This window comes from Thunnus albacares, chromosome 6 (genome assembly GCF_914725855.1).
Source record: "Thunnus albacares chromosome 6, fThuAlb1.1, whole genome shotgun sequence".
Classification (NCBI taxonomy): Eukaryota; Metazoa; Chordata; class Actinopteri; order Scombriformes; family Scombridae; genus Thunnus; species Thunnus albacares.
In genome coordinates, this window is record NC_058111.1 from 34,532,947 (window position 1) to 34,556,957 (window position 24,011).

Sequence of the window (24,011 nt, forward strand, 5' to 3'; positions counted from 1 at the left end):
TCACTGAACAGGTCTGGACCATTTGGAATTGCGTTCCTACGAAAAAGAGAATTTTATAGCTGAGGAAATTAGTGAACGCAAAAAGTTCTCCCAAAGCACTCGTACACACTGCTTCTAACAAATCTGTATGAGAGATTCCTGCATGAAACCCATTGTCTTTGTGTTGAGGTGCAGTGGAGGGATATCAACACAGAGGTTATGAATTTTATACTGTAACTTTGTAAGTCAGAAGCCTCATATTAACTTCAGCTGAACTTTAGGATAAATTATTGCACTGTGTTGGCACTATGGATTTTGTCCCCCATCTCTAATAGTGTAATAGGAAGGGATCTCTGCATATGGGCAAATGAAAATTGCATGAAGAAACAGAGTGAAAAAAAATGTGAAGCTATCCTTTTGTAGTCAGTTTTGCAGTGCAAATTGTCAGACCCACATCTTCTCTCAGTATGTTTACTTACAAACACGAGGACAGTGCGTGTGTATGAATAGCAGTGTATAAAGATTCATCATGCTGCAGCAGGAAGTAAACAGTGGTCACCTTCACATAGATAGAGAGGGAAACTGTAATGACATGTCTGCGTCTTCCACTGCCCTCTACCTCTCCTTTACACCTGGCACCTAGCAGGCAGCTACATAGACACACACAAACACATCAAGCTGCAGCGTCTGCCTGAGCCCACCTGTTCCCAGTCGGGGGGTGGAGTTGGGGGTGGGGGCTCTGTCTTTAGGCAACTATTTAATTAGGCTCAGCGTTGGCTGGCTGGCAGTGGAATCCCCCGTGCTCCTCCACTCTCAACTGTTCCCCATGAATGTCAAAGAGATAGAGAGAGGAGAGACAGACTGCAGGGCTTCAAAGCAGCCAGTGGATCTCTTCTATTTGTCTATTCCCCCATGGCGAGCCACAGCCTCTCTCTTTTTTGCAGCTTTCCCTCCTTTCCCCCTTTTCTCATTCTCCACCTCCTTCTCGCTTGTTTCCCGGAGTGCTTTGAACGCTGCTCCCCCAGGCAGGGGGGGAAGACTTGGAAGGAAACAGCAGAGGTTCCCCAGAGCAGGCAAACAGACTAGATGGAGAAACAAACTAATTGATTTTGTGTTGTGGCAATATAAAAAGGGGGTTGAGCAAATTTAAAATTACCTTTCTGAGTATATGGAAATTTATCAATGTCACAACTACAGAGTCAGCACAAAACAAAGTCAAGCTTTAATCTTCAGGTCCGATGTAAGAGACAAGGACAGATTTGTAAGTGCAGAACAACCTTTGAAAGCTAAACCCTGACTTGGTGCATGCTAAGTTTGAAATCTGCTTTTACTATCAAAATCTGTGCACTTCAGAATTAGAGAGAGTGCTTACAGACAGTTTACTGGCTTCAAAAGGACTCATATCTGGCTGTTAGCCTTCTATCATCATGGTCGACATCAAATGAATGAATCTGTCCCTGAAAATCTAATTTGTTTTGCACTTACTAGTTTTATTTTTTGTCATTAAAAAATCTGTGTAGGGATACACTGACTAGGAGTGCTCATATCTACTGTAAGTGATTATAGACAGTTCATATAAAGAGTTGTCTTCTACAGAAGTACACAAAATGTAGGTAAAAATGTAAAAAAAAATAAAAATGCATATATAGTTAAAGAGCTGGTATCATTTCCCTTTAGTGCTATCTATACATGCAGGTGGTTTTGAGGTGGTTTAAGTAGCCTACAGCCTACATAGTCTTCATTTAAAAAACAATAAAACACAAATGCTAACATCCAACAAATGTATTTTAGTCAGCAGAATGAACTCTTCACAAACTGTGAACTGAGCAGATAGGCTACAACAATAAAATAAAACAAATAGCCTTCCTGTTGTTAATTAAAAGCAGCCATGTGGGCAGCCTGCAGCTGCACCACTAACTCCACCTGCTGTGGTCTCCCTGAACCCGCCTCTCACCAGGGCCAGAGAGAATTAAACTGACTGCATCATATGTCCGCACTCCGCATCTGCAGATTCATCCATGCAGGCACCAAACATACATAAACATGCTTCGGGACAGTTTTGGGAAGGTAGGGAAAAAGTTAGTGTCAAGCCCTATATGTTACTATAACTCTCATGCATCCTGCTATAAGTTAAACGTTTGCCTAAATTTCCTCAGTCACCATCATCTTTTCTAAATGTCGACATGTTTCTCCCATCCTGCACTGGGGCTGTGGAAAAGTTAAACCTTCTACTGATCGATTACATGTTATATAACCGTGGAACTCTGGGCTGATTCGTTTGTTTCACTGTGTCAATGCTGGATGTAATGTTACCTGAGAGAAAACGGGAAGACTTTTCAGAGTCGTGTTAACTGCTGTCAAGCCAAAGTGCAGGACTGCTGCTGGTGTGTGCAGTTTTTGAATCTCATGCCACGCTTACATGACCAAACACTCACTGAATCTCTCAATGTCTAAACAGCAGAGGTAAAATCAAACTTTTGTATAATATAAATCTATATTTATGTCATCCTGCCAACATATCTTATAGGTCACACAATATTAGCTTATTTAATATGCTAATAATGAATTTATTTATTTAGCAATCAGCATATTCCCTACCGGTCAGTTTGGCCGTTGATATTTTCATCTGCCGGACAACTACATGCATGTATTTGCGTTATGTCCTTCCATTTTGACTCTGATGAAGACAAACCAGTTGCCCTATTAAAGACTGCTAATCAATCAGTCTGTTTTCTCTCGAATGTTTTCAGCTGGACCACAGGGGCCAGCCCTATCAATACCAGTGTCTGTGACTGACTGACTGACTGAGTGATGAAGTTACACCATTGGTCGGCCGAAGCCGCCTCGACTGAGTCTCGCCGCTTCCCGTATCTGTCATTTCAGATTAAAAGCCCTCTAGCATTTCATACGTGGTACAGCCTAGTCTTGTTTTGTCATTTGGGTGAAGTGATCATTTAAAACTTTGTTTAGTATATAAGCATATTTGCTGTGTTTGCACATCCCTCCTAAAAACTGCTTCACTTTCACTTTGTGACAAACAAAGAAACAGATACATCTCACTTTCTGACAATGTCTTGCTCTTTTCTTTTCTTTGCATTCACAGCTCTCTGACAAAAAACAAATAAACAAGGAGAGCAGGATGTGAAAATGTGCAAAGCAAAAGCTGCTTTACAAAGACATGCAGAGGTGCATTAGACAAGGCACTAAAGTGTGAATGTTTTCCTTTTCTCTGCTTTGACATTTCAAACCAAGTTTGAGACTTTGCCAGAATGCCTACAAAATGTACATTAACAATTAGTTGCTTACAATGGCCACAGCGAAATGAACCCAATTCCAGGCTACATCAATTACACAAGATTACTATTTACTCTGAGAGATGAGGCTCAAACTGAATCCTTCAGAGGAGAAAGAGTGGTGAAGGAAAACTCAAATGCCCTTGAAAAGTCATTTTCCTTGGCAAGCTTGAGCCCAGTGCATCAAGGAAGAATAAACTGAAATGGAAATGAAAGGAGGACGGGGATCCAAAGCTTAATCTCCACCCAGTCACACACACACACATACACACTTACTGTGTTAAAACTAACACTGTGCATCAAATGAACTGTGTATTCATATGAAAAAAACTTCTGCAACATCAAAACTTCTGTGAAGTAGACACACACACACACATTCACACAGAGTCAACAGATCCCCACTGACACCTTCAAGAGTCAGTCAACGCACGGCGGCAATGTTTTCCACTTGTCAGGCTCAGTCTGGTGTAACGCACATGCATGGACACACACACACACACACGCACACACACACACACGCACGCACGCACGCACGCACACACACACACACACACACACATCAGACCAACAGTGTGCAGAGAGAAGAAAATGTCAAAGACAAAATCCTTTACAAGGGCAACTTGTGAAGAATTCAAAAAGCTCATTTGGTTTCAATGTAAATACATCTCTTTGGGTTTGGGTTTCTCATTGCACTGTGAACTGTCCAATAAAGCTGAAATGCCATGATGGTCTGCCATGAAAAAGCAGTAACATAGCATGAAGCACTCGCCCCCCCACCATGGGGACCTGCGCTAAAAGCCTGGCAGTTGCCGCTTCCAGCTTGGCCTCGCACCGAGTTGGCATTGTTGGAGAGTGGGAAGCTAGTGAGGGATCATGCCTTTGTCACCGCACTACTGACTCCTACTGGTTGTTCAGGGTAGCTGTGAGATCCTGTATCAGGCCAAAGTATAGTCTAATTAAGACTGAAATCCACTTCATCCTTTCAGCCCCTCAAAAAAATGGATTTTCTTACATAGAATTTTTTATTGTAATTTCTTACATAGAAGCATAACTAGGACAAACATGTTTGTGATCTCAATGCAATGAATTGCAGACATGTGGAGGAAATGTTAAAAAGTCTGACCAGAAAACAACCAGCTACCACAATGTTACAGTGTATGACTGATCATGGGGGTTATTTCCTATGCAGACCAGGAGGAGGAAAGGCAGCAAGGCTGTAGAGATGCTGCATAGGCCAGGAGTATGGTATCCTCCTGTCAGTGATCAATAGAGAACTGACTGAAGAAGACACAGGGACTGTGGTAGAATCCCAGTGGAGAGGAGCAGCTGACTGACAGCTCCCTGTCCATCCATTCAGGCCTGTGTGGCTTCAGCAGATTGATGGCTAATCAATGGGGGGCTGTGATCTGATGAAGCTCGGATTTAGTACAACACCAAAGCATCAGTTCAGCAGGGAGGGGTGCAAAGAAAAGAAGCCAGAAGTAAACAAAAAGTAGCTCAAGCTCATCTCAGAGGAAATATTTTAACTACTGTCCTGTTTTGTGCTTCAAAGATTTCCCTGCTATTTTCCTAGGACTAAAAATGAGAAAGAACATCAGGCTACAGCATTTAACTGGTAGTTACATTATCCATGTAGTTAAGCCAGGGGGACAGCAGATAAGAACAAATTGGATAAATGTCTTCTCCAAGTACGAATCTACAGCCACAGATTACATATTGTTCAAATGACATGGAAATTAACAAAATAATAAAACACCTCCACATACCCATCCAGCAAATCACAGATTTGTGACGTTCATAATGTTCAAAATTGGTTCTTTATCAAGTATCCATCAGTTTTAATTCAGCAACCTGGATTAGACATGAAGCTACAATGACGTACCATGATAAAGGGAAACCCCAACACTCGTCACATCCCCTCCTACCCACAATGTGCTGCAGTCTTACCTTCCTCTTCTTGAAGGCCTGTCTGGCCAGATATCCCCGGCAGGCAGCCTGGAACAGAGAGATGTTCCTTCTGGTCTGAACATCCCGCTGCTCCTCCAGCCTGGATAGAGTTCCTGCTCTGAAGAATACCTGAGGGAGGAGAGAGGCAGTTAAGTCCACAGGTTTCTCTTCTTAAAGGTAAGACCACATGGTAAATAGAATTTACATACAATTGCAAACATTTGTCAGTTTGAGAAGCAGGTTTTGCTGTCACGTTCAGATTTTAGTCAACCACATGAAATCCTACAGATTTGTCAGAATGACAATGATCTTAAATAGATCTCCCAAGCTCCATGTTGATATGATCAGAGTGGAAGAAAATAAAGCATGTATGAACTGTATATACTTCTGGGACAATCAACAAATTGCAGTAAGTGAGTGTTTGTAACCCTGTAAAGACCTGTCCACTCTCTTAGCTCTAACTACACAGACACACGTAGCACAGATTTGAAATTGTCCTCATGGGCACGTAGACAAAATCAGTATGGATCTCTGCCCAAATAAGATGGAAACATGAAACCCTGCACTTAAAAGGTTCACAGAGAGGGTATTTCACATGAAAAACAGATTACTAGTCAATATCCAATCACTTTCATATACTAAGTGATTGGATGTAAGTAACCATGATCGACCAAATAATTCTCTTGCACATCACTGACCACTGATCACTGTATTGCCATTATCAGGACATCCACGCTTCACAGCCGCAAACTGGGTTTGATCCCTGACTGGGGTATTTCCAGCTTGTCTAGTTACAACAAATTACAACTGGTGGTGCCATGGATGAATTACCAGATGCACCTTCCAGGTACATGCCAAGGGACCCAAGGGCCATTAAGAGACAGCCCTGTTGGAAGCCTGTTATTAATTTCTTTGTTTGGAAAATGCCAGGCATCAAGATGCTACTGGTGTGCAGACTTCCATTGAAAACAATGGATGTAGGTGTCTTGACATTTCTTCTCGCCCCTCTGATGTTCTCAGCTCAGATGCTGAACACTAGACTATTCCTGAACCACACCAGACTGTAGTACCGTTTCATCTACTGCTGTCCACTGTGATCAGTAACCACACAAGAAAGACGCTGTTTAGCATGTTTACATTTGAACTCTACTGTATGTATTTCATTGGAAGGATGAGACTCACTAGTGTTCAGACAGGGCTGGGGAGCATAGTCACTGAGCAAAGTAAAATGCTTGATGAAATACCAGACAGATCACATGGTGACCAAAATGTGACAAGGGCTCAGAAAAAAACAGTATTTGATCTTTTTCACTGCAATGGTTCCCAACTCATCTTTATCTCCTCCTCTCGTGACGTGCCTTGCGTTTTCAGTATGTCTTGTGTTTCTCTGTCCTAACATGGCCTTATGCTAGAGCCAGACCTTTTCCTGCTGGCAGGAAATCATTGTTCAATTCCGGTAAAGATGCCAACAACCAAATGGGAAAAATCCTTTTTTGCTGTGTGTTGATACCTTAAAATCTTGCTCAGTGCTGCTTATGCTATTTGTCAATTTCTTCCCTGTCCAGAGCAACTATTGCAGTGATTTCCTGGCCTGATCACTGTAGTCTCGTCCAGAAAGACTCCTGTGTCTTTCATCTTCTTTGCTGATGATTTGGGCAGCAGCAGTGCTACTTCCTGAATTCTGATGAGTGCACCTTTTTTTTTGTGATTGTAAAAAGTGAAGACAGGCTGACACTGGGCACCCTGTAACAGCCCAAATCACAATGCCTCTAACTCCTTCTAGATAATTTGTGTCTGGGGACAGACATTGCTCTATTCCTCAGCCCTGAAATAGCTGGCAGCTCTTTGTGGAAGTAGATTCATTAAGCAGAGTCTGAGTGACACTTTGTCCTTCAGAGGATGTGACTGTTCCTAACTCTGACTGTAATTTTCAAAATTGGCAGAGCAAAAGAGTCAGTATGGCTTGGAGTATGGCCGGGAATTTGGATTATTGTTTAGATGTCACTGAGACCTTGTGACTTCACCACTATACAATAACGTTGTACTGTGCAATAAATATTTACCCAGGCTGCAAGCAGTTTGTGACTAAGTCAGTCCATATCCTTTCCCTTAACAATTCTCACACTTCTCACTACACAGTAGGCATTTCTGAGGCATATACTGGAAATCAAATGGGAGGCAGCATAGTCATGCAGTGTTATACTGTTGCCTTGTAGCAAGAGAGTCTCCCACGATTTGTGCTGGTTTTTGCTAGATGCTTTGGTTTCCTCCCAAACCCAAAGACATGCAGTTTAGCTTAACTGAATACTCCACATTGCTCATTGGTATGTATTGTTGTCTGTCACATGTTGGCTCTGTGATAGATTGCCAACCTGTCCTGGTTGTATGCACCCCACCTCTCACACAATATGAGCTGGGATAGTCTCCAGCCCCTTATGACACTGCACAGGATGAGCAGTTTTAATGAATGGATGGACACTGGCAATCAAATGGTGTCTAGCAGGCTTGTTATACTGAATAAAAAACAAAGACCTGGTGAGGACTGCTGAGAGCCATCTTGTAGGTATCGAAGATGTCAGCAGTATTTTCATTTTGAATCATTTTCTTCCCAAGCACACCAACTGTACCTACATTCTGAAGTTTACCTGATAAACATCTGATGACAGAAACACTGTAATAAAGTGAGTACGAGTGATCGACGGCGTGCAGGATTTCATTTTATTTTTTTCCCCAAAGTCAGGTTTTTTGATCCAGCGCACCTTTCAATAAGGCTTTCTGCTGTGCAAGAACATTGCAATAGTTTCACTGAAACTAAAAAAATGGGTCACCACAAGTTGAGTTGTGATTAAAGAAAAGTGGAGATATAGTTTTCACAGTAGTGACACACTTCCTCCACTTAAGCACAGTGCATTTTACCAATCAGGTGCATCAGCTGCTGACTAAAATCAGTCATGTCTGGTCACTTCTCAAGCTTACATTTATTCAATATTCAAAAATGGCATGTTGTATGCACTTTTAGACATTAATGAATGACTACTCCTATTATACAGTGTGATGACCAGTAAAGGGGATAAGTAAAGATCTTCAAGCTTTATTAAACTTCTAACTAAAGTAATTTGGTGATGTAATCACAGAGCAATGCTAAGGGCTTCTGCTGCACTACTGTACTACTACCCCATTGTGTGTGTAAATGTGTGGAGGGATGGAAGGTGTGGGTGTCTCCTTTTGAAAACCGAAACTATACAGCATGAGGGGGGTGGGAGGGGGTTGAGTTAGCTTTCCCTTAACATTCCTTGTTGCAGTACGTTAGCCTCCAGTCACACACTTCAAGACACTTTTCCTAAACAATCTTCATTATTATTTTATTTTATTATCATTTATTATTCTTTTTCTTTATTATCTTATGCTTTATCATGTATCATCAAGACGTTTAGCTATTAATAAATGTCTTCATTTATTCTAAGAAGTTGTCTTTGTTTCTTTGGGAGAGCACAGCAAACAATGGTCACTGCTTTGAAAAGAATTTACAGTTTTGAGACTGATCATATTATAGGCAAGCTTTAATGTTTCCTCCTGACATTAAAGCTTTACCATGCAGGAGGTAGTCCCCAAACAAGGTTAAATATTAATTCCTACAAACCTCAACTGTTATAGACAGAAACGTGTTAGTAGCACAGAATATCTAAAGTGTTCAAGTACTGTAAATTGGCATCAAATGTATTTTACTTTGGTAAAGGTCAACTTCTTGTGTTTAGACATTGCTGTGCTGCTGTGACCTTTTATTATCTGGCAATGTGCATGGCCAAACTAGTGTCAATTCTGGGGATTAATGCAATTTCCTGATCTAAAGCCAGTCCAGGTAACGAGCTCATACAGAAATGTATCATTGCATTTTGTTGTATATATAGTCTTGGGGTCTTTCGTTTGTGAAGGGACTCACAAAAATGTGAATCCACATGGATTCAACCATCATAAATAAATACTCCTCCAGTGGGAAATGCTTTCATGGGCAGATGATGTCAAACTAGCCTGGGAGGAGATAACACATCTGGTTAACATGAACTGCTGTGCTCCTTGGAGACTCATTTGTCAGTGCAGGGATGGTTTAATGATATCAGGCAGAGAGCCACACACAAGTTGGCAGCAAACCACAGGGACAGTTTGGCAGTGAGAGGTGGGTCATCTGCTAGCCACGAGAGGACGCAGCCACCTGCACAGTCTGCATTTCATGTGTCATGGGCAGCACTTTTATGTTGGATGAAAATCACTCCTACTGAAAAACTAATTTATACTATGTTGTATTGTATTATTTCATGCTTGAGAGAATAGTATGAAATGTATCAAACAGGTTGGGTGGATGTTTGGGAATGTTAGGGTTTGTTGCTGGGTTGTTTCTTCGAGGTCCTCACTGCTCCTTCCATGGGACGAGTTTCATGGCTGGTATTTGAGACTGTAGGTGCTTGCACTTTATGCGCTTTAAGAGAAAAACCAAGTCTATAGTATTTTTAATTTTAGTTATGGTTTAGTATGCTTAAAACAAACTAGGTCATACGATGTGTCCAACTCCCTCTAAAGGCCAAAGCGTTCTGCATGGCCACACTCTAAGGTGAGGTGAAGGCCTGTCACAGTCATAGTCACATTACTGGCTGCATTGCTCCTCTAAAGTGTTCATGGTGCTGTACTCAGTTATTGTCCCTCAAAAAAGTTATAGAATAGTTGTGTGAAAAATGAAAAAAATCCTGCCTGCAATCCTGCCAACTTTCACTCATCCACACTCCGAGCCAATCACTGAGTAAAGTGGGCATGACTGTAGGATTGGCAGTTTTAGAAAATTGCAAAAACTGTCAAACTCAGCCCCCCCAATTTCAACCCCTTTGTAATAGTCGGGAAGTGGGAAGAAATATGGTACAATAGTGAAAATTCATCTGTACCCATTTTAATCTATCTTTGAAAGCTAAATCATCAAATGTAGCTGTTGCATATGCAGCATTTCCTTAAAATGTCCACGATTTCACCTGGTATCAACAGAATTATGCCTCTAGCAGCAAATATCAAAGTTTTGTAGAGGAGCTTATGTTTAAAAAAGGGATGAAGTAGAAAAAAAAATGTATATATTTTTTTCCAGTTACTGTAGGTTCCTGTACTGTAGGTTTTGGTGTCATATTACGAATGCTTTCACTCCTTGAAAGCTAAAAAAAGTTACAAAAGTAGTTATATGAAGGATGAAAAAAAGAGAGCTTGAGAGAGAAATTCCAATCCTGCCAACTTTCACTAACCCACCTCAGGACATCTCCCCAATTCTGACAGCTGATCAGCGTGGTGGAGTGGCTTTCAGACCTTGTGAGACAATCTGACCACTTCATTTGAAGCATACTAAGGCCCCGAGCAATCTACATCACCAATCTGTTTCTTGTCAGAATTTCAGTGGGCAAAGTTTGGGAAATGCTGACATGTTGTTATATTGTTTATGTAATGTTTACAACAGTTCCTTAAACCTACATGAACTGATTTTTTGGCTCCTAGGTGCAGTGGAAACAAGCTGTGAACACAATACTATTATCACCTTTTAAGTTGATATGTTAAACTGGTAAGCAAACAGTTGATGTGTTAAACTAGTAAGCAAACAGAGCTTTATCTTTATCTGAAAACGACACTATGAGTGTGCTGAGAGTGAACCAAAACAGTAAAGTTGCAGCCGGATAGATAAACAATGAGCTAAAACTCGCTATAAAGCTCCATAAAGCCAAGGGGAGCTGCAGAGTTGGGTGTGGGTTCATCATGAGCGATGCCTCTCACATCACACATCATCATGTAATACATTGTTATTATATGTTATTATTATAAAAAATGTCACTTATAGACACTTTTATATCGACTCTTTAACTTTCCTTTGAAGGAACACTCGTCACTCATATCTTTTTATATGATTTTAGATGCAAAAACAATAGCATGCAATGTGTAAGCAATAATAACCAACCCTGCAATGCATTTTTTTAGGTAGTGGGCTGTCAGTTCCTAAAGAATTGCCATATTTAAGTATGTACAGTATGTACTTTCTATCGCCCAGCCAAAATTGCCAGGTAACTATTGTTGTACAAGTAAGCAGTGTATTAATTATATGGCTTTCTCCACTTTGATGCAGCTCATTTATTCAAAATGATCCCCACACTGCATGAGGTGCACAGTATAATTAGACAGAGTGGCCTAGTGTGTGGGTTGGGGGTACTTTGCCTTCCCATGTGGGTTGGTTGTGTCTCGACAGCCAGTAAAAATAATGTGAAATAAGTGACATTGGTGATATTACTAATACGAACACCACAGAATAAAAACGTTCTGATTTGAAACTTTATCTGAACTTGGGAAAACTAGCGAGCCAAGTATCGACTGACATGCACCGGCACTAAGGCAAGGTTAAACTCCCTGCAATATCTGCCAAGAAACTTCTCTAATTGACAGCTCAAGGCGCTCACTGTTCTTTATTTCACAGACATTCACAGATCTAATTAACAAAACCATCAGCCTGTCTTTTTCCTTGTGATTAGCTGTTTTTTTATCTCAAAGAGCTGGAGTCTGGCAGTGTCTGACTGCTGCTTGGCAAGGGTCAGACACACAGAGCCACAAAGATCAGCTCTTCCCCATAAAAAGAAAAAGGCTGAAAACTAAACACCCCAAGACGAGTGAAGGTGAGAATGGAAGTGCAAAAACTTGTCACTGCAGAGGAACAAAGCACCATGGAATTTTCCATGCCCACCATGCCTTTTGCTAGAAAGCTGGGTGAGTAGAATGGAAAATGCTTTCTAATTATCTGTTTAACTGAGAGTGTCACCATGTGAAAAGACAAGGGGACTTGAAGCCAAGACTCTAATTGATAGCAGCACAACACACACACTGCCAGCATCATAAGAAAGGATTATGTTTTCTAAAGAAAAAACCCTAGGGGGCTTGAGGCAAGTAACACTGTTGATGCTCCTCCTTTATATAAAGGCTTAGTCGTAAATTTAAGGACAGGCTTGCCAACTGAGTTGCAAGTATGTAGCATGGGCTGGCACAGATCTTCAAGAACTTGTTGGGTTTTGGTTTAAGATCAGAAATATGATTCAACAGTGTTTTGGTTGAAGCTAAGTAAGGGAACCAACTTGGGTTTAAAGTTAATACTGTAAAATCTCAAATAAAAACTGATATTGAAATATCTACCTGTGGTTCCTAATGAAAGGCCAGGTAAAAACAATGAGTAGTGGAATTGCCTGTACTATAATGGCTTGCATGGTAAATTCCACAGCATTAATTCCATCAGTACAACAACTTATGAGTCTTATCATACGAACCAATCTGTTTTTGTGGGTTTCTCTTTTAAAACAGACATATTGTTACCTTTTAATAATTCATTTCAATCTGTCTACTTTACTGTTTTTAATTATCCTTCTGTTTGTATTTACTTACTCTCAAACACTTCTACTTTGCTGTTCTTTCAATTGTTGTTAAGTTACTGTCAATAAAATTCAATACTTCTTGTGGATGTTTCACATTCAAAGCCTTCCAAGACAGGGAGGGATTATATCCTTAAAGTAAAAGGAAGGCTTTTAATGCAACACATATGTGAAAGAAGTGTTGAACTCACAGTAGCTTAAAACAATTGGAAAAAAAAGACAAAGTAGAAGCAGTTGGAATGAATAAGTGAGTGACTAGTAATTGAAGTACTTCTGTTAAAAAGAGAAGCTCAGAGCTGCAGAGTGGTGACTATGACATGACTGCTGTGGAAAACATAATCCTGAATTCATCAAGACAACAGGCAAACATGGAGCAAGTGTGGAGTTTGTACCAGCGGCAAATGAAAACAGAAACAGATCATCAAATGTGATGAAATATATTTATAAAACAGGGGAAATCAGACATAAAATAGAATCCTGTTTCAAATTAAGTTCTACTGTTCTCTGCAGTTGAGGTTAATAAAGGTCTTGGCCGTGATTTGAGAAGTTCCAGCATTACAATAACAGTCCTTAGAAGTATAATGAGATGAAAAGTGTGCGTGTGAGTGTGACTCCACTCACCCGGCTCAGCCCCATGTGGTAGCTGCTCTTCTCCAGCTCCAAGGACTCCAGCAACTCCTCCACAGCCTGGAAAGCAACAGAACAGTCAGTAGACACATAAACAAAAACAACCCCTGTTTGTTCCGGGCTTTACCTCCACATGATCACATGACCTGGTTGCCCAAAGAATGCTGGCGCAGTGCCATGGCAATAAACATCATTCTCCATGAACACCAGCTAACACAAACACACACACACACACACACACACACACACACACACACACACCCAATCTGCCTATAGGGACTCGAGAGCACACAACAATATACTAATAAGACGTGATAAATAAAGGAAATAGATTGAATGGCAAGTGTTGATCATTAGTAGTATCACTATATTCCATGGATATATTTTTTATCATGACTTTAACACATTCATGCTTCAAAGGAGATCAACTTGTTTGGCTGTGAATTGGGCATTTGAACTCTGGATTTCAGTGCAACTTCAGGGATAACATGAATAATAAAATAAGAATAAAAAGTTCAACCAATGACATCATCACAATTTAACCATCTAGGCCTTCTGCTTACATCTTAAATTAAACTACCTTTCTTTCAATAACTAATAGTTTATTGGTTTGCTCTTGTGAATTAATCAAGTTTATTACAACTTGGGTTTGGCCATCATTTCTATCTGTTACAACATTGTACACATACTGTACATAGAATTGGTGAGATCTTGGAATACACCATCACTAAAAAGAAGTGAGACAAGGAGGGAAACATGAGCAGTCAGACAGGTTGTGAATAAGTCAACAGGTTATCCAGATTATCAAAACTTTTTCTGGACATCAAACTTGAAATATGTGATGACAGTTGCTCATTGCACAGGAAAACTGTGTGTGAGCAACTACAGTAGCTGTTTTAGACAGTTTGGACAGTTTGGGAAATGACTGTATTGTTTGCCTTTGTTTTCTCTTCCAAATACAGTTGGCTGACCCAGGGGGGTCTGATTGTCTGAGTGCTGTGGGACTTTGCTTTAATTATTTCTTTCAGTTCTCAGCAATTAGCTTGATAAGTAAAATGTTATTACCGTTTGTAATGATAAGTGAAGTGGAGTGTCCAAATTGGAAAGGGTTAATTCTGTGGGAAGCAGGCATGTGTTCAGTGACTGTCGTTGCAATCTGCCCACTATATTTACGTGTGTAAATGAAAATTGTGTCCTTATGGTGGCATCAAAAGAAAGGTCAGGGAGTAACTAACATCATTAAAGGTGGACTCCACCGATTTTCAGTGTCATTTTAATAGTCATGGGGAGTACTCCTCAACCTGTGAAGTCAACAGTTATACTGTGTACTGTTGTCTGTGGCTCTGGAGGAGCTTTGTCAAGTTTGAGAGAAGTATTAAAGTGAAATCAGTATTTCAGGTTGGCTTTAGAGACTACAAGTTTATAATACAAAGTCTGTGTTACAAATGGGAGTGTGCAGTTAAACAGCCAGAAAAGGTCTAATGAAAGAAGCTATCATGTTGCATTATGGAAAGTGCAGGATCCAGGATTTTCTTTTTTTGTCATCTTTGACATATTCATCAAAACGCAAAGTCATTGTACGGCAGACTCTACAAAACTGGCTCACAAATCTTCTTACATAGCATCTCGACAAGTGAGATTCCCCACTGAAAGCCAGGACAATAGTAACACAATAGTAACACATAAAATTACATAAGGAACTTGAGCCTCCCAGGGAGAGGACACTGACAGGAGTGTTGTATGACATGGTGGATGTCTTCTCTGCTGTTTGGCAGGTACACCATCTGGCTACAGACATCATGGCTACATCACACCGTATAGAGAGGACCTGACAGAACTGGGCTGTCAGCTGCAGAAAGACGGGGCTTTTTGTTAGGCAAAGAAATTTCTTAGACAGGCTCAGCAAACCAATATTCTCTTTCTGTCACTTTCTCTTTCTCTGAAAAGCAATCCTTTCATATTATTTCTCCAATTATACGCCCTTCCCCATCTCAGGCCGCCTCCTTTCATCCATCTTCCTTGCTTTCTTTCTTCTCCACTGTTCCTTCCCGACTCCACAGAGAACTGGCTGCCATTAGTTCTTTGTGAGTGGGCTATCCTTGCTAAGCTCATCTCTAAGGAGCCTTATGGGCAACTTTCCTGCCTGTGTGTTGTGGTGTGGTAAACAGAGGAGAGCTTAATTTCACTGATCTGCTTAATTAAACCAGTTAAATCTTCTCTGTTGACAGTGGCCAAATGTTCCTTCATACACCACATTCAGGTGACACTCATAAAAGGGCAGGCATTCAGCCAATCAGATCGTTTTTAGATTCATAAATAACAGAAAAACAATCTATGCTTTTTTTACACAAGAAATGTGGCACATCAGGTGCAGAAAGCCTTAATGTAGAGATGTTTTTTTCTTACAGCAGCTCAACCTCCCACTCATAAAGGCTAATCACGCCTTTGTACAAACCTGCTATATAGTGCCTCAACAGAATGGAGAGACGACATTAATCATATGCTCAGGGATGTTCCTAAACTGTTCTGCCTCCTATACAAAAGGAATTGAAAGATAATGAGACAAGAAAAAAAGTGGAGAGAAAGTGGAAAGAGACAAGGGAATGGGAGAGAGAGACAGAGAGAGATAGAGAGAGAGAGAGAGAGAGAGAGAGAGAGAGAGAGAGAGAGGAGGAAAGAAAGAGCTCTTCCTACCGCCGGTAATTAACCAGTACAGTAGCCGTATGCTGCCAGCCTGTGCAATCATAATTAATTACACACAAGAGCGCTCTTGGAGCAGGAAGAGGACAGCGGAGAGAGGAGAGCAGGAGTAGAAGGTGAATAAAGGGATTCTGTTCACACCAGGAGATTAGAATGTGGAGGGCAAGGAAAGAAATACTGATTCTCTAGACTTTAGCGTTAACCATTCTACCATTTTTTGACTGGAAAAAAGCTGGTGGCATTTTTAAAGGCGTACTGCAGGGATTTGGTACTGTGCTTCCGTATTGGAGGACCTACACAGATTACACAGTCTGAGACAGATTTTTAAAAAAAGAAATGGTCAAAACCAAAGCAGCAGAGGCCGAGATATCCTGACTTTTAGTCCCATGTATGGGTCAAGCTCCGTAAGCACTGGATCCTACATTTCCCATGATGCAACTCAACAGCATCTCTTTATTAGACCTTCCCTGGTTGGTAAATACCCAAGTCCCAACTCTGTAACAATTAGCGCTTTTGTTTTCACTTTTTTAAACGAATTTTCACCTAAAAATTTGCATCATTTTTTTGTGTTTTGTGCAAGACGCTGCTATTAACCGCAGTTTATAGGAAACAAGGTCATCCTGTGATTAACAAAGCTCAGAATACTGTATGCTCATGAAACATGAAGAGAAAAATGCAAATAAACTTATGATCCTGCATCAGGGTCAAAACAATAAAAAATAAAAGTTATGCTACAGAGTGTTTCTGCTGAAATTTGTGGGACTTTTTCAATCAAATTTAAACCAGATATTCATATTATTGATTTATTGTATTATTTATTTTTACATATTTTTTTGAAGTCAGAATACATTTTATGATTTCCTTTTGAAATAGCAATATGTTGAAGGAATACACTGACTTGTTGGATGATATTACAATATTACATTTTCACTTGAAAGCTTCATTAATACTGACCAGTCAGTGGTATAGTGTGCTTTATCATATGGTTTAGAGGGGCATCAATTTAACTATATATTATAATAATATCATATTAGCTAAATATTGCATTTGCAGCTGTGTTTTACAAACTATTCCTTTGTGAAGGTTAGTCTGAGGGTTTTATATCTCCTCCATCTCTAACACTTTCTATTCACATGTATTTAAAACAAATCATTCTTTTAGTCATCTGTGAACAAAGTCAATAACATAAAAGAAACAAGTACCTACTGTAGAATACCTCGTTTTTGAATAGGTCTTGGGTAAACTCGATCAGTCTGTGATACAACACTGCCAGACTGACCTTTCAATATCACAAGCAACAAAATTAAAGGATTTGGATTTCCTCCAAAGCCGGGTGTCCTGAGAAACTGGTTTGATGTGCGTCTGGTTAACAAGCCTCTTAGCAAGGTAAAGGTCACCACTGCTACACTTTTCACTGCCACAGATTGTGAAGTGCAGCCTCCAAAGAGTTTTACCACTCATCACTTTGGTGAGCAGTTTGTGAAGCAAGGCTTTCTAAACCTTTGAAGCTTGTTGTTGGCTTCAGTTAACACAGTGTTGAAACACACTGTAGTGGAGTCAGATGAGGCAGACTGTTATTGGATCCGAATCTGAGGGTATTTAAATACTATATGATTTTTTTTTTTTTTAAGTAATTGAACCCTACAGTTAAGGAGTGAGGAAAGATGGTATATTTTTGTTATTCCAGTTATTTTTTAATGTCTGTGTTCTGGGAAAACCCACAAATCCCACTTCTAGCCATTGGTTAAAAGAAATTTTCTTCCGCTTTCTTTGGAAAAATAATATGTGAAAACTCAAGGACTTTGAAAAGATTTAGGTTCATTCATGGACTTGACCTGACTGGACCTAAAACATATAGTAACTGGGAATCCTCTATGGTGACACAAGCTTTTAGCTATTTAGTTTTAGAATTTACACCAGATTAAGAGTGGATGAAACTTAAACCATTAACAAACAACTTGTTTTTTTTCTATAAAGTGATCTCTGCTAATAAGGACTGATGAATGGGCCTGTTGTAGTGGGGATCATGTGTGCTTGTCCTACACGGTCAACAGGGTCATGTTATATATATATATATATATATATATATGTTGAATGAATAACTACTTTGTTAAGATGCTCAAACACTTATTAAAGCACATGTCTAGCAACATTCTATATTTTCCTTATTGGCTACAAATCTCATGTTCAGAGTAAAACCAACAATGAATTGATCTACTAACAAGTATTCTGTGTATCAAAGTCTGATATATCTCATTCCTCTGTGCCATAGAGGTCCATTGTTGTCCAAAAACTATTAACAACATCTCAATGAGCCACACCGCTGCACTGAGTGACATATTCCTTGATTACCATGAACACACACACTGCAGTTTAATGTGACACTTAGTCCTACACACACACACACACACACACACACACACACACACACACACACTGTCCTGCTGTCAGAAATACTCACTAGAGCAACAAATGTGGATTCATCCACTGCTGAAAATAGTCCCCAACAAATGTACTATTTCCTCCTGTTTAGATAATGTTTGTTAAAAACTACAGTGACCAACTGTTTCTGGAAGTTACTGAGCATTTTTTTAATGAACCTATATTTGTGAGGTGTTTTTAAAGATTTACATCCTCACTAGGATGGGCTTGGGGCTGAGAACCACAGACAGAGTCAGAAAATATTAGGAGATGGACTAACACATTATTGGTGTGGGTTTACACATGGGATTTGTTGACAAAATAAAAAATGTACAGATCTTTGTCCTTTTAAAATCCATGACACCTACTATAACAATCAAATCATACTAGAACTCATGAGTAATGCATTTGTTCAGGTCTTAAGAGTCCTTCACAGATTTAGGATTGCACTCCTATAATACTGTCAGACTCACGATGGACAGTTTAAAAAAAAAAAAAGTAGCAAAATGTTTTTTTTCCTCTTCCATGTGAAAACTTGATTCACTCGACTGTACAAATTCAGGTGTGTTATGCTACTAGCGTCAAATGTAGCCTGGAGCTGCTAGCCTCAAGCAGAGATGAGGAGCAGGCTACAGAGGTCTGGTAACCTCACTTCTTTCTAACTCCACACCCCCAGATTTCTTAAAATTTCAAACTTGTAGTATTCAACCCCAACCAATGCTGACTCAAATGACATCACTTGGGAGAGGAAAGAAGAAAAAAAAAGGTTCTGATGCACAAATCTGTTTTCAGTTTTTGGACTTTTTCTCTAATCTTTGATTTTTGGATCATTTGAACATTTATTGAAATGAAAGCATGTGAGAAGTTTAGAGGGAAAAATCACTATTTGGTGGAGCTGTTAACAACTCATAGACATGTGAAACGTGACCCCGACTACACACTGCTTTTTGTAAGACATCAAAAACCAAAGAGGTTGGAAACCACTGGTTGCATCTTTAACAACGCGTTGTATTTTAAAAGCTTGTTATATTATCCATTAGGGCAGCTGTGGCTCAGGAGGTAGAGTGGGTCGTCCACTAATTGGAAGATCAGTGGTTCAATTCCCGGCTCCTCCAGCCTGCACGTCGTTGTGTCCTTGGGCAAGATACTTAACCCCAAATTGCTCCTGATGGCTGTGCCATCAGTGTGTGAATGTGTGTAAATGATTAAATTTCCTCTGATGGTCAGGTTGGGACCTTGCATGGTAGCCCCTGTGCCCATTCAGTGTATGAATGTGTGTGAATGGGTGAATGTGATTCATAGTGAAAAGCGCTTTGAGTGGTCAGAAGACTAGTGAGGCGCTATACAAGTACAGTCCATTTATCATTTACCATTGTGTCAAATCTTAATCTATAAAGTAACTAAAGCTGGTAATAAATGTAGTGGAGTAGAAAGTACAATATTTCCCTCTGAAATGTAGTGGAGTGGAAGTATAAGGTAGCATCACATGGAAATACTATCTCTTTCATGTCAGAAATCCCATGAATGTTTGAGAAACTCTACTTAAACTAAACCAGTCATGTGATTTATTACACTACATCAGTGGTCAGACATAATGATGAAAAACCACAGACAGTAGCTGTGGACAGAGAGTAATTTCATTATATCATCAGTCAGCCTCACTGTCCAGCCACACACATCAGTATTCAAAAATATCAGACAATCCATGCCAAACACTCACCCTCTTCTCATCTGTGACAATATAGTGTCGGCCGTGCTTCTTTGTCAAATGTGGTGCCAAGACATCAAAGCGCCTGCGGAACTCAGAGAACACCATGTGGTCTGGGTATCCTGGAGACAGGGAGGGACAATAGAGAGGGGAGCGGAAAGACACACAACACCAAGGTTAGAGGAGCGTCTGTAGCTTGTGGAGAGCCAACTGCGTCTCAATGGTTAACTTTTATTTTCAAGAGAAATACACACACACACAAACACTTTAAAACACACAAACACAGACTAAAGAGCCAAACACAAAGTAGTGAAGGTTTAACAGGCAAAAATGTACAAGGTTACAAGGGTTTCTTATGCTTTTAGAGAGGCCCAGACAGTCAGAATTGCCTTTGGGGAGAGAGTTCTACATTGGGACAAAGGGCTAAAGGATCTAAAAGCATGCACCTTTGAATGACGGCATTAGAGAGTAATTGGTCCTTTTGACAATAACATCAATTGGTTGAAGGTTTTTGGAAACCTTTCAGAATCTTTATCTACAGTGCTGCTTCAAAGTTTGTAAACCCTTTAGAATTTTCTGTATTTCTGCATAAAAATGACCTAAAACGTGATCAGATATTTACACAAGCCCTAAAACTAGATAAAGTGAACAAATGAGACAAAAAAAATACTTTTTCATTTATTTATTGAGGAAAATTATCCAATCTTACATATTTATGGGAGGCAAAAGTATGTGAACCCTTGCTTTCAGTAACTGGTGTGACCTCCTTTTGCAGCAATAACCTCAACCAAACGTTCCTGGTAACTGTTTACCAGCCCTGCACATCAGCTTGGAGGAATTTTAGCCCATTCCTCCTTACAGAACAGTCTCAACTCAGGGATGTTGGTGGGCTTCTTTGCATGAACCGCCTGCTTCAGGTCCTTCCACAGCATTTCTATAGGATTAAGGTCAGGACTTTGACTCGGCTGTTCCAAAACATTATCTTTCTTCTGCTCTAACCATTCTTTCGTAGAACGACTTGTGTGTTTAGTGTTGTTGTCTTACTGCATGACCTACTTTCTGTTGAGCTTCAGTTCACAGACAGCAAAGCAGCCCAAATCATGATACTACCACCACCATGTTTCACAGATGGGATAAGGTTCTTGTGCTGGAATGCAGTGTTTGCTCATCGCCAAACATAACTCTTCTCATTCAGGCCAAAAAGTTCGATTTTGGTCTCATCCACCCAAAGAATGTTTTTCCAATCATCTTCTGGCTTATCCACATGGTTTTGAGCAAACCGTAGACAGCAGCAATTTCTTTTTGGAAAGAAGTGGCTTTTTTCCTTGCAACTCTGCCGTGCACACCATTGATGCTCAATGTTCTCCTGATGGTGGACTCATTAACAACCTTTAGTTTCCTAGACGTTACCCTGGGGTTCCTTGTGGCGTAGTACACACCTGATCTTGGTGTGATCTTTCTTGTTCAGCCGCTCCTGGGGAGGGTAACAATGGTGTTGGACGTCTTCAATTTGTACACAATCTGCCTGACAATCGACTGGTGGAGTACAAACTCTTTAGAAATGGTCTTGTAACCCCCTTTTCCAGGTGCTCAGAAATATCCTTTGTTTGAGCCATGACCCACTTCCACAAACCTGTGTTGTGAAGCTCAGACTTTGATAGTGAAGATCCAGATTTCTCTTCTTTAAATAAGGCAGGGCCACCCAGACTCACACTTGATTGCCATCCCATTGATTGAAACACCCGACTCTAACTTCCCCCTTCAAATGAACTGATAATTGAGGTTCATATACTTTTGCCTTGCACAAATATGTAACATTAAATCATTTTCCTCAATAAATACATGAACAAGTGTAAGGTTGTCTCATTTGTTTAACTGATGTCTCTTTATCTAGTTTTAGGACTTGAATGGAAATCTGATCACGTTTTAGGATATATTTATGCAGAAATAGAGCAAATTCTAAAGGGTTCACAAACTTTAAAGCAGAACTGTATGTAAATTTAATTCATCACTGGTTTTAACTACTTTGGGCAAAGAAAATGTATTGTTCATATTTTATTTACATTATCAGAAAGACAGATGAGTAATAGTGTGAAATCAGGTTAATCTTGAGGAACTTTGGACAATTAAAAAAGAAAACCCTATCTCTACTTCTTTGCCAGACAGTATAGCTAAGATCAAAGTTTAATGAGTTCCATAAGAATAACCTCACTTAGGGCACTGACTTTTACATGACATCACTGACTTTAAGAGGTTTCATACTGTACTTCCATAAAGTTAGGGAAAATCTTGGTCAAAATTGAAGCGGCCCTAGCAAGAAAGTAAACTTTCTTTCTGTAGTGTCTTTAAAAACCAGAGTTATAACATGCTTCATAGTGCACAGAAAATACAGTTCAATGAAATAGGTGGAATAATAGGTGGAACTTTGGCAACATTTGGTTGCCAGATCTGAGTGAGATTGGTGCAGGATAAGGAGTTAAACAATCTGAAATACATAGTGGACCAACAACATTGCGGGTTTTAAAAAGAAAAAAGAATCTTAAATTGAATTCTAAAATAAATAGAGTCATTGTAATTCAGCAGAACTGGAGTGACTTTTTTATGTCTAGCATTTGTAGGAAGTCTTAACGTTGCTTTCTGCACCATTTTTTTTCATTCAGGCAAGAATGATGAATTGCAGTAGTCAAGGTGAGAGGGAACTAAAGTGTGAACAAGATGCTCAACTATGTTTTAGGGAAGCATTGGTCTAGCTTTGGCAATATTTCTGATTTGTAAATAGCAAGACTGAAGAAGACTCTTAACATGCTGATTGAAGTTGAGGTAATGATCGGGCTAAGTATTGAACCTTGTAGCACCCCACATGACATTAGAACTGGGGAAGTTACCACCAGCTACTTTGAATACTGTTTGCTGGGTAGGATGAAAACCAATTTGAAACACTTCAGTCTAGCTCTAAAAATACTGGATACTACATCTCTCATAATGCAACCTATAACATATTTTCATTGCACCTGCCTGCCTGGAAAATGTGCATATCTTTCAACCTTAGTTAAAAATTTGTAGTCTCTAAGCCTGAGCCCAGACAACACTGATGACATCACTGATATCATCAGCCTTTTTGTCAGAGTTTGGAAAGCTGAGTAGTACTAAGCCTGACAAGTAAACTGAATTTGACATGTAAAATTGGTGGAATGCCCCTTTAAACAGAAAAGAAATGGTGAGGTTTCCAGAAGTACTTGATTACCTTGTCTGTAGATGCGCAGTGCATCCAGCAGCTTGGATCCCCGCAGCTGAGCCCTCAGGAGGCCCACATCCAAAGTCATGAGGCCAGAATCAGGGCTCTCTCCATGTGTCACACGGGGCTCACCTCCTCCTCCCACTGCTTCTGCTTTGGGCAGCAGGCAGTGAACGAAGTGAACCCTGGATCGACGCACCATGTCAATCAGAGCATCCTAAAAACAGAAGGTGATGAGTCAGGAACCAGCTTTTCCTTTTTTTACACTTCTGAGTAGATAGTTCCCACAGAGACAGAACAACAGCAGAATATCCAGTGTAACAACTTAATGTGCCTCACCGAAGTTTTGTCTGACACTGCATTCACAATGCGGCAGTATGGGGTAGACAGCTAAAACAGTAATCTCCATATGACATGCATATGTACAGAATAAAAGATAGGGATGCACAGATTGCAATTTTATCCTCTGATTCTAACCACCTGTCACATCAGATGGTTTGTTACACAGAACCATCTGAGAAGTCGTCCATAGAAACTGTTTAGAAAAGGGCACTTTCATCTGTCTATCACCATCTATCACCATTTTACCTTGGGAGGAGGCTGGAATCGTAATGCTGATTGGTCCGAACCACCAGTGGTTCTGATTCAAGGGCATAACTTGAAGTGTGACAAGA

At 40.0% G+C, this 24,011-nt stretch overlaps 1 protein-coding gene across 16 annotated transcripts in view; it reads right to left on the reverse strand.

Moving 5' to 3' along the window:
• myo18ab (myosin XVIIIAb) overlaps window positions 1-24,011 on the reverse strand; it is a 158,044-nt gene that overhangs the window by 55,685 nt on the left and 78,348 nt on the right. For all 16 annotated transcript variants that reach the window (XM_044353807.1, XM_044353806.1, XM_044353805.1 and 13 more), the window contains 4 exons: window positions 23,347-23,554; window positions 20,115-20,224; window positions 13,268-13,333; window positions 5,220-5,348 (listed from right to left, as the gene is read on the reverse strand). In XM_044353807.1, coding sequence (XP_044209742.1) covers window positions 5,220-5,348; window positions 13,268-13,333; window positions 20,115-20,224; window positions 23,347-23,554 — 513 coding nt within the window. The remainder of the gene's footprint in view (window positions 1-5,219; window positions 5,349-13,267; window positions 13,334-20,114; window positions 20,225-23,346; window positions 23,555-24,011) is intronic.